This window comes from Rutilus rutilus, assembly GCF_951802725.1.
Source record: "Rutilus rutilus genome assembly, chromosome: 11".
NCBI lineage: Eukaryota > Metazoa > Chordata > Actinopteri > Cypriniformes > Leuciscidae > Rutilus > Rutilus rutilus.
In genome coordinates, this window is record NC_140216.1 from 32,706,890 (window position 1) to 32,719,474 (window position 12,585).

The 12,585-nt window shown below is 36.8% G+C and overlaps 1 protein-coding gene across 2 annotated transcripts in view; it reads left to right on the top strand.

Moving 5' to 3' along the window:
- pvrl2l (PVR cell adhesion molecule related 2 like) overlaps positions 1–12,585 on the top strand; it is a 149,632-nt gene that overhangs the window by 82,196 nt on the left and 54,851 nt on the right. Inside the window, exon 7 of one of the 2 annotated variants that reach the window (XM_084423505.1) lies at positions 1,217–5,801. The exons of the other annotated variant lie outside the window; for it this stretch is intronic. Coding sequence (XP_084279631.1) covers positions 1,217–1,764 — 548 coding nt within the window. The 3' untranslated portion in view covers positions 1,765–5,801. Of the gene's footprint in view, positions 1–1,216; positions 5,802–12,585 lie in introns of those variants that run through there. 2 annotated transcript variants of the gene reach the window in all.

Here is a 12,585-nt window from a genome sequence, read left to right on the forward strand (position 1 = left end):
TTGAAACAAATCCACCGCAGAATAGCCTAACTGTTGTAATTCTTCTAGCAATACACAGTAGTGGTGTTTTCTGCCTGGACGAATTAGCATTTTATTTATTATTATTATTATTTAAACAACCATATACATTGCAACCATATGACTTGATCAATAAATATAATATGTAAAACAATGCTTTCTATTATGATTCAAAATAGCATTTCTTGAGTTTGAGTCTTTTTGAATGATTATTAAAATACTGAATGGAAATGATTTTGCAATTTGTGCATCTTGAAGAAAGTGTCCTGTTGTGTTTCAAAGCGATTTAAGAGACCACTTAGCAATATCTTGGCACTTACAACACTTTAGCAGTGTAGCAAAGAGCTTTGGACTAACAAGAAAAAGTCTAGCTGTTTGTTCTTTTAAAATCAGTGAACTTTTAATCCATTTTAACTTCTTAGAAAACCTCAAACTCATGCACTATTTCCTAATTCTCTTGCTTTGCATATTTATAAGGTTAGCTGTATGACCAGCGTTTTTAATATATTGACCAGTGTAATGCAGTAATGTAACCAAAATCAATACAGTGGCCTTGCAAATTACTGTTCTATAAGTTGCACAGACAGGCTCAGTCAGAAAACTTTTGATTAAATCAGACTGTAAGTAAATATATATATATATAGACATCACTTCCTGTATTGAGCACGCTGCCTCAGCAGCACATTCCATGCAGGCCCTGTGGGTTGCAGCATGAAATGGGGCTAATCCTTCCTGAAGCAGGTGTTCCTTTAGTGTTTGTGACTTGGACACATTCCCGGGAATTTGGTGGGAATGCACAATCTGACCAATTAGCTGACGTTAGCTGGAAGACTGCGTTCCCAGCATAACTTACGATTCTTCATCTTTGCATGACCATACTGTGACATAATCTTTACATCCCTTCTCCATCTGTGTGTTTCTCTTTCTTGCTCTCTATATGTGTAGTGTAATTTCACCTGGTCAGCTCCCGAGCGTAGAAGGAACGGACGTTTGTGTTGTTTTCTTGAATCGAGAACCGAGAGCGGATCCGGCAAACTTGGCTCACACCATAGGACTTGTAGCTGGGAACTGGGGGCAGCCAAAAACCATTTCACAGGCTAAACTGAACCAAATCGTACACCACCACCATGTATGGTGAAGAATAGCTCCCATCACCAAGCAGCAACTCCCTCTTTTGTGCCCCTCCCCTCCTCTGCAGAGTCGACTGAAGACCCCTCCAGTGCAGGCATGGTGGCCGGAGCCATCCTGGGCAGCTTCTTGGCCCTCGTTTTGGTCGGCGCGTTGGTCACCGTGTTAGTGATGCGAAGTCGTCGCCAGCAGCATGGATATTCGGGCGACGGCGAGCAGGGCGCTTACGGCAACAAAACCCGTCTTTTTGGAGGCAAGAAGGCCAGCAAGAACGGCACAGGGGCCAACAACAATGGCCCGATCTACACCTACCGCGAAAGCGAGCCGGGAGCCCTGACAGAGAAATGCAATGAGTTCCCTCACATGACAACCAGCCCGCCAACCGCCCATGACATCCTTCTTAGCGGCGAGCTGAATGAAGCGGTGCGAAGGAAGTTCGACGCCCTGAACGACAGCTTGGAGGAAGAGGAAGAGGACGAAAGGTACGACCGATTACACGTACTTCCGCCCAGCTACCAAATCCACCGGCACGAGGACGAGTGTGCTCCTTACCTGGATGACGACATGGAGTCTCAACGAGACGGCTCAATCATCTCCCGGACTGCCATCTATGTCTAGAAGAAGCAGATAATACACCTGACTGATATTTACTTGACCTTTTAAAACAAAGACGGAAACGTGCCATCTGAGGAGTGGAAGCAGAATGGTTAATGTCACATCTGTGGATGAAAACACTCATTATCAAGCAGAAAAAACATTAATTTTGCCTGCCTCACGATGCGTACTTTTAAGAGATATCATAAGTGATTTGATTGTCATGTAACTGTAACCTGTTGTTAACGCCCATTCTAGTCAGAATCCATCCTTCTGTGGTTCATTCACACCCATGAGCACAATACTCAAGTAGGCCCTTTGAAGCGAATAGAAAGCCCTGTGATTGCCCATACAGGGTTTTCAATGCTACATTGCACAAGTGGCTCAGCATCTGTGACCCAGAAGCTAAGGCCGCTCTCGCCAGGTTGTGTTCGGCTTCTTTTATCAATCGCAGAGAATGTCGTCTTCGAGAACAGCTGGATGTTTTGTTAGCTAAACAGAAAACAGACAACGCAACGTTCGCTCCAGCATCTGGGTCATTCATCTGTGCCGCCGATCAACTCCAGCAGCGAACGCTTTTAACTTTCCTCCACAATTTTTTAGTTCTTGTTCATTAATCGGATGTCTTGTTACGCTAAAGGAATTTTCTGATTCACTCAAGTTCTCGGCAGAGGCGTAATGGTGTTTTGTTTTTTTCCCTCTTCGGACTCTCCGGTCAGCCTCTGCAGTTTGTTCCAGGCCATGTTTAATTCAGAGTGTTGTGCATTAGCCGTGTGCATTTTGGGCTGATGCATGTTCCCCATCCACCCCCCGCCCCTCGATTAATCCAGTTATATCAAAACCATAGAATGCTACATCTAAAAACTGCAGACTGGAGCACTTCAGCACGACTTCAGCCTCTCGCATTAGCACGAATCCTTCCAGGAGGAAATAGGCTTGCACTGTTGTTTTTGTCTCTTAGCTTCACTACAACAGATTAAGTCGATTAATGCACATCATAGATCTGTGGGGAAGGCGGGGCCTTGAGAGAAACGCAACTGATGTGCCTTTTGAGTGTGGGATTATTTGGACAGCGAAGCGCGGATGGACCCCAGCAGGGACCGTTAAGCCAGCCGGCATATGTTGCCAGGTTCAGCGGAGTCCACGGTCTTGAAAAGCTGCCAGCTGTGAAAAAAGGTCAAGGGACAAGGCGCACTCACCGTATGTTCAGCAGCGAGATTAGGACACTCACTTTAACCGCATCCCTCTAGAGCGGGTCAATGGTTTGTTTTAATGCCTCGCGCATAAGCCGACTTTTTTAAAAATGACAAAAGACGACATTTCAGACATTTTGTTAACTATGTGTGTGTAACCGTAACAGTGAGTCCAGATGTGGATTCATTTGTCTCCGGGTGTCGGCGAATTCGTGTTTTGCATAATATCATGCAGCTTGTATGGATGCTTTGGCAGTGCTCTGAATTACTTGAGCCGTGACTCATTCATCCTTGCTTTCACAGCATCGAGCCTTCGGTGGAGGGAGGTTAGAGCGATAATGACAAAGGAGCAACACACTCACCAATGCGACGCAACCCAGAAAGAACTCTGTATCCAGCATAGCTGATATAGCATGAGTAATTTGGAGATTATACTATCTGGACCCTGTGACTGTAAAGACAGTAGTTACTCTAGCCATAGCCTACAATGTTCACCCACGCTGCAGATTTGCAAGGCTGTTAATTTTTTTTCCCCTCCCTAAAGCTCTTCAAGTTGCATCACTGCACTGAAAATTAAGGATGGGAAAGCTACTTTTCTGAGAGCTGCTAAGGCCTTGAAAAAATGTTGACGGAAAAAAGAAGATGCAGAGAGAGAGAAGGGGAGCTTAATGCGTCGGCCAATAGTGTGTTGTTTGCAGTAGTAAATGTATTAACTTTACCTGTTTAGTTATGAAATTGGAGTCAATGTCTGGCAGATTCATGCATTCAGAGAGGCCTGTGATGTCTTGTGATTTACTGACGACAGTTGTGAACGTTTGACTTGACAAATGCTATTCGAGACTTGAGAATACTAAAAGAGCAATGTTGCCAAATCAAGTTTTATCAACTCTTAGTATTCGTGTTTTAATAGAATCTTTGGTTGAACTTTTCTGAATGTTACTATAGAATTTTAGTATTAAGGGTTAGATGTGATGCCATGTTCTCATTTGCACAATCCCAAGGCTACATAGCGATTAATTATTGAAATAATTGGGGGAAAAAGAATATGTCTGGGTCATATTTTACTGCAGAATCTAAAGTAACTTTAATTCACATAAAGACAATTAAGTAACATACATGCATGCATACACACATGTAATAGTTTATCACAATTTATATCAAAAATATATTATGGTTAATGTAAATGTATGGAAGCATCAGTTTAATCATGAAGAATATAATGCCATAATGCAAAGCAGACACTATATATTTCTGTAATTTAGTTGATGTCTGATTTTGGAGTGAAATATGACCCGGACTTCGCCTGGTTATCTGGTAATGTTTAGAGATGAAAGATACCATCTATCCACGCGTTCTCAATATAATAAAACAAAACGGTATGTTTTGATAAGTTGATGTAAGTGCCTTCTGGGATGTGTTTTTAGGGTTGGAGGCTTGCCACAATTCATGCGATGGTGAAATCCCTGTATATTGTAAATTAATGCTAGACTTAAAGACTGCAATCAATCAACAATATTAAGGAAAGAAGAAAAACAAGACGGCAAATTGCCCCCACGTGATGATCCTTAATTGCTCCACATTATGGTGCAACTCATTATTAACTCATCAGCTGTGGATGCCATCCCGAGCTGATTTACACTTGTTATTCATTCACTCTGAATGTTGTGTTGTGCTGTCGGGTTGTGACACTATGTGTATGACGAACACTTGGACTGAACGCTGTTGCCTGGCGTCAGACTTCCTGTTTCTTTTGTGTAAAAACTGCAACTGTCCACGGTTTCATATCACATCACGTAACTGCTGTACTGCAACCAATCTTTGTCAATACTTGTGAGAACGATCTATACTCTCTTCTTTTTGTTTGTTTAGTTTGTTATATACTATGGATGGAAAACCAGTGTTATCCTGTGAGGTTTTGATGGTGTGTATTATGACGTGACGTGTCCTGTGTGTGAGATATCTATATACTGTATATGTATGTATTTATCATCAAGAAATCCAGTGAGAGAAAAGTGTTATTTATCAGTACTGTAAATAACAGATGTAGTGGTCAGTTATGGCCAACACCAAATATAAAAGCAGAAGTAGTTTAATATCCCAGAGTAGATGAGAATAACCTCAGCTGCCTTGAGTCCGGTGATTTCGACAGGCGTGACTACTGCGAGTTCAGCAGATGTAGCCTCCCCGACGCACACTAGTTAGGTAGTAACTGGGTCGCGGCCTGTGTTGAAGTACAGTAGGGATTGACGTTCGCACACAAACTTTTTGCACTGACAACTTTTTGCTCTCTCAGCCCTCAATGACATGACACACACTCTCAGCATGACAAAAGGTCAACACTAGATAAACACACACACTCACTCGACTGTAGCGGGTGGATCTCACGCACATGTCCTGGTCATATGACACCTGTGACTCAGAGGAAAGAAATAATAAATTACATTTTGTTTAAAGACGATTGTTCCAACGGTCATGAAGAACCTGGAAATAGACCTAGAAAAGTGCATAATTATTTAATGACTTTAACAATATTAATTTTATTAGATTTATTTTATATAATCTGAATATTGTTTAAATGTTATATAAATAAAAATATATCACTTCTAAATTAACGAGTAAAACGTAAATGTTTTAATAGTGTAAATAGTTTACATTTTAGTCGAGTTAATTTTGTAATGTATTTTTATTTTATATAGAAAATATGCATCACTGTTATGAAAACACTAAAAATCATAATGGTCCTATTCATAGCAAAATATAATAAAAAAAATGTCCCCTTTTTGAAATGAAATCTTAAGTCATGGAAATTCATTGGTCAAATGTGCATCGTTTTTTTTTTTTCATGACTGTAACAATCTTAATTTTATTACATTTCATCCGAATTTTCAAAATATTAATATTAAATATTAAATAAAAAATCACTTCAAAATTATCTCAGTTAAAAACGTAAATGTTTTAATGGTGAAAATATTATTTTAGTTGAGTTAATTTTGCCAATAAATAAATCTTATACATGGCAAAGAAAATATGCATACTTTATGAAAATAACTAAACAATGCTAAAAAAAAAAATCATAATTTTCCTATAAATAGCTAAATAAATTCCTTGTTGTATTGGGCTGAAATATGACATTTTAAAAGTTAAAATGTGCATTATTTTATTATGACTAATGATCTTAATTTTATTACATTTTGTTAATCTGAATATTTCAATTTTAAAATATTTATTCCAAATAAAAATACATCACTACAAAATGAACTCAAGAAAAATGTAAATGCTTTAATGGTGCAAAGAGTTTACATTTGAGTTATTTTTGTAATGTATTTTTAAATCCAGTATTTCAATGATTATATTGCATAATTTTCATGAAAATAATGGTACAATGCTAAAAATCATATCATTTTTTTTCTTATTTACTTTTTATTTCCTGTTGATGATGGGCTGAAATATGAACCAGGCATGTTTTTTTGTTTTCTTTGTGAGATTCGCCCTCAGATCACCCCGCGCACACTGTGTCCATCCAGGATTTATTCTCCGCAGTTAAAAGCAACGTGAGAAACTATTACGCTGACATACACCAGTATTATCCTGTTCAGTAAAAGACATTATCAAGATTCATATTAGTTTCCTCCGTTCCTCACTGGTCATGGGGCTTTATAACCCTGAAAGACTCCCAGATGAAGTGGGAAGCACTGGGGCACTAATCCTTTCTGAAAATGGTGCCACAGCGGGCAGAACACTGCCAGGTTAAAACCCAATGTTTCTGGCATGCAATTACGCAGCCACTACTCTTAATTTCTGACAACAGGAATGGGTTATGGCATCTCCAGTTTGCATCTGCCTCTAGTCTCAAAGCAACTCGGAGCCATTAGGCAAAATTGCCATTCCACGTGTTTTCATTGCCTGTTCCCTCTCATCAGCTACTTGTGAACACTATAAATAAATTAGAGAACTAGCAAACACATTACTAATTGATACGCAGCGCTGCATTACCTCCACGCCATTCGGTTGTTTTGCGTTTGGCTTGCTGCTTTTTTATTTTTATTTTTATTTTATTTTTTATTGTGTAAGATATTTAGTCTCTTTTAGGGGAAAAGGGTGCTCTGGCATCACTAAGATGTTCCACTGATTAACACTAATAGAAACACTTAAACTTGTGTGGAGTGTTTATTTGGAGCGGAAACAAAACCGTGTACATTCCAAGTCCCAGTTTTTGTCCTGTCACATTATTTTTGTATACTGGTTGTAATTAAAACCTGGTGGATTTCTAAGTGCTTTGTCTGTTTGTTGACTTCATATTTTCTGCATCTCGTGTTTTGCGATCAAACGCAGTGTGTTCACTGCCTCTCAGGAGCGCTCGTGATGCAGCAGGATGAAGATACACAGCTTACACAGATTCTGATCCACCCAAACGCAATCCTTGAAGAATGTTGGTGTGGTTTTTTTGTACGGCAGGAGTGGCATGACGAGCTGCTAAACTCCTCGAGCACACGTCCCAAAAAGTGGGTCACATGTTGTCAGTGGGATCAGCGCTGGGATGTGCTCCGTCAGAGGTCAAACTGACAGAAACATGCAGTCACACAAACAACATTAACTGAATCCTGTCCTCAAACGTCACTAAGATACATAGAACCAGTTAGAAATTGGTTTCATATATTCATATGTTTATATTTGTTATATAATGTTTATTATTAGTATAAAATTATATATATATATATATTTACACACACACAAACACACACACAGTAGGTTATTAATATATTAATATTTATTAATAATACAGCTTATTTATATAAAAATCTTTATTGTATATTATATAAAATGTAATATATTATTATTAATATATTAATAATATTTATAAATATGTATTATTTGAGTATATATATATATATATAGTATATGATTATATACAAATTACAATATATTAGAAATATATATATATAGTATATGATTATATAAAAATTACTATATATATATATATATATATATATATTAGAAATATTAAATATAATATGTACATACACAATAGTTTAATATATTAATATTTATATACAAATATTGTATATTGTCAAAAAGGTGTATATTATTAGTAATATAATTTATAAATATATTATTTTAATAAATAGTGTGTGTGTATATATATATATATATATATTATTAGTAATATAATTTATAAATATTTTATTTTAATAAATAATTGTCTGTGTATATATATATATATATATATATATATATAATATAATATATGTGTGTGTGTGTATATATATGTATGTATATGTAATTATTTAAATAACTGTTTTTAATATTATTAATAGATTAACTTTTTTAAATAATTTTTTATGAAATGCCATTTATATTATTATATTTACACTTAAAATGTTTTGGGGTCAGTAAAAATGTGAAAGAAGTCTCTAATGCTCACCAAGGCTGCATTTACCTGAGATATACACAGGAATATCATGAACTATTGCAATTTTTATTTTTATTTTTTGTGATGCAAAGCTGTATTTTCAGCATCATTACTCCAGTCTTCAGTGTCACATGATCCTTCAGAAATCATTCTAATATACTGATTTGCTGCTCAAGAAACATTTCTGATTATTATCATTATCAACAACAAAAAGCTGTTTTGCTTAATATTTTTGTGGAAACTGACACATTTTTCAGGATTCTTTGATTTATTTGAAAGGAAAATACCAATGACAATTTTGATCAATTCAACACATCAGTGCTGAATAGAAGTATTAGTTTCTTTCCCAATTTTTTTTTAAATAATCTTACTTACCCAAACCTCTTGACCAGTAGTGTGTATATGTAACAAAAATATATACCTGACCAAACTGCCTGAGGGTTTCCAGAGGTATCCTCCACCTCCACTCAACCCTGTCCTTTTATCCTACACTGCTAATGGCTTTTGACAAACCTGCCGTCCATTGTGGCCTGGTTCCAGCGAGACCCAGCGAGCCTCCCCTCAGCCTTGCCTTGAGGGCCCACTTCAGGCTCCCGCATCTGTCGTCTTGACAACGCTCTGTCACCAGCTCCAGTCTCTCTCGTTCCCTCCCTGCGCAAGGACACAGTCCGCAAAGGATCTTTTGTGTCAGACACGTCGCTTAGTTTATGAAGAACACTGACTACTGTAGGAGACCTTAAAATAGCTTTGCATTACTGTTTGATTAAGACCTGGGGAAAGGTACAGTACATCAGCGGTCTTCCAAAAGATGATTGTCATTATTAAATAACCTTACACAACTGGAATTGGAATTCCTGAAGGAATGCCACATTCGGCCATCTGCCAGGTGCTTTTATCCGTAGAGCACGGATGCATAACAGGGTGAATTCGGGTAAATTGGCTTTTTGCCATTGATATATACAGCAGGGTCCAACAATCTGAGACCAATCAGCGCTCAACAATAGGAATGGCCCGGAGCCAGTGTGAGAGCTTTTCCAGACAGTTGACAGGACTGTCACTCATCCCTTCTGGCCAGTGCTGCCATGCCACACAAACTTTATATTCATTGATCTTCTACATCCGCTTTTATACCTTGTAAACGTAAAGGTTTCTGTGATTGTATTCTATTCTGTTGTTGCATATACTGCTGATTTGTCACCAAGATTATCTTTCTGGCTAACATAGTCAAAATAGTTTAGTCAAAATTGCAAAAATGACTGTTAAGGCCCGTTTACGCCAAAGAATGATAACTGTAAAGATAACTATATTAGCGTCCACAGCAGCGGATGATATCGTTCTGTTTATTGTAAGCGCGTGCTTGTCTGTCTCTTTAAATGCGCTACTGCAGGATGGATTCTGATTGGCTGTCAATCATTCATCAGCTGGTTAAAATCGTTCTGAAAGTGATTCCAACAATACCGTTTCTCTGTGCCGTTATCGTTAAAGCTGTGGTGTGAACTCTGCTATTCTTTAATATTGAGAACGATTTTTAGAACTATATCTTTATCTTCATAGTTATCGTCCTTGGTGTGAATGGCCTTTAGTCTCGAAAGAATGCTTTATTTTTCCCTGATAAACCGTTTTAGAATTATAAAGCAAAATCTTTGTAAAGAAAAATTGTAAATAAAATGTCACATTTATTTGAGAATATAAATATTTTTTATATGAAAACACACAGCTAAACATATCAATATTTTCAGTTATTTATTATTAAAAACAAGTGTGAAAAGTTGAAACAATTAACATGAATTTCTGAGTATTGAACAACTGTTTTAGAATTTATATAGAACATTTCACATTTATTTAAAAATATAAATATTAGTTCTAGAAAATATTTTGAAAACGTAAAAAATATCAGTATTGAAAATGTATCTAATGTATTTTTCATTTTTCTATTAACAATGATATTTCCAACATTAATATATGAGACACACTCTCAGCATGACAAGACGTCAACACTAGATAAACACACACTCGTTAAATGAAAATATAAAAAAAAAAAAATTATATTAAAAATTATATTACCAGCGTAACAACGTTGAAACAATGAACATAAATGTAAAAATATTATCTTAGTTTTGAAAACTGTTATATAATAGAAATTTCACACTGATTATTAATATTAATATTATATCTTGAAAATCTAAAAATACATAGCTAATAATATCAATACTGAAAATGCATCCACTGTATTTTTTATGCAAAATGATATTTTCAGCATAACAACTGTGAAAAGTTTAAATGAATAACATGAATGTGAGAATGTTGAATTATGGTCTTATTTGGTTTAATTACCGCACTTGATTTTACATGTATATATGTAAAATCAAGTGCAGTGTGTGTGTATATGTATATATGTATATATATATATATATATATATTAATATTTATTTGATTAGTGATCATAAATAGAGCAGGCTCTTAAATATGACTTATGCATTTTATGTCATATTGATTTTTAAGGATTTTAAAAAGGTATAATGCTGTTTATTTCCATGTTTAAATGATCAAAATAAAAAAAATCAGATTTTCTATGTGGTTTCAGTCTTGTGAACCCCACTATATAAATATATATATATATATATATATATATAGTCAGAGAAGACACCATATTTTATTTAACACAAACTCAAAAAGGCTTTGAAGGAAGTACAGTCTGTTTGATGTGCAGTCCTGTTTAAAGTCTAAGTCACGTGACGCGTCCAAAGAAAATTTGTGAAATAACATTTTTGTAATATGAATATGTAAACAAAGCTGAATGCGTAACACATACCAGAGCTGATAAGTTGTTTAAAAAAGCTGTTTGGGACGTTTCAGCTGTTTAACGTTTTCACAGCGAACAAGAAAAAAAAAAAAAAAAGCTTGGTTGCTAAATAATTAGTCATGTTCAGAAACCTATTTCTCTCGGAATGTCGGCTCGCCCTGTTTCTCGCTGCGCTTCTCTTTTAACATGCATTTTCCCCGCTGCTTTTCTCAGTGAGAATGTTATTTTTTAATGGCACACTGAGGACTGATAGGCCTCAATTATCCTGTGCAGCCATTTGCTCAGAGCTTTTTGTTTGTCTGACATGGCTTCATGCCGTGGACGAATGAAAATTCTCAAAACAATTCTCCAGAACTACATTTTTCCCAGAGAACAGGGAAGACAAAGTTAGATCAGAAAGTAATTTTTTTTTTGTTTCATCTCACTGTTTTCCCCCCCTTCCTTTCAGACTTTCTTAGTGTCCTTTTTTATTGTAGCTTGCATCAAGATCTTTTTACATCTAATAAGAAGAAGGTTGTTCATTTATACATGCTCTGCAGTTTCACAAATTTCCCTTTGAGCCTCGAGAGGAATGAAAGCTCTTTTTAACCAATACCTATTACCTCAGCCATCTGTTCCCTGGGCGTGAAATAATTCACATTTTCTCAGATATTATCTTTTTCATTTTGCCTTGTCATATTCATTTGAATTATTTTATTCCTGTTCTTTAAGTTGTATTCGTTTCACAGTCTTGGTAAATTCACCCTTTTGTGCTCGGGCTCATTATGGTTAACACCCCCACTGGATGTGAGATTTTATTAGTCCTCTTGCCTCCAACCCCCTCGTGGGGTCTTCAGAAATTAAGACATTACCAACCAAACGCTCCATGATGAACTAATGAGCCACTGAAACACGCCGGTGGGGGACTTATTTTAAACGCAGCCTTTTCGCATGACTATTTGCACTCTGTATTAAAGATAAAATGGGCTAAATGTTTGTTTCTAAAGTTGGCTTGCATTGCACCAACCCTAAACTTTTGCTCACTGCAGAGCCAAATGACGTCCAGCTCCCCCACTCTGGATCTAATGGGTTGAGCTTGACCTAATTAGGTTTGGGGTGTGTCTGGACCTTCAAGCCCCACCCATTATGTCCAAAGAGGGGGAGCTGGATGTCAAGCTCCACCCATTGGCTCTGCAGAGAGCAGCCTTTTATTTTGAGCGCCAAATCAGCTGGAATGTAATGCCGTGACAGATCAAGTTGAGTTGGGAACGTTGAACTGACTGCTGCCATCTGGAGTTTAGATGGACTTGTGGTGAGACTGAGTGTTATCGTCCATTAACATCAATAATCAATGTGGCGTAAAAGCCACGGCCTAGCGTTTAGCACACATACCTCGTCGTGGTGTGTAGAGCACATGTGGCATATCCTGATCTTGCCTCTTCTCTGCATCATTTCCTGTG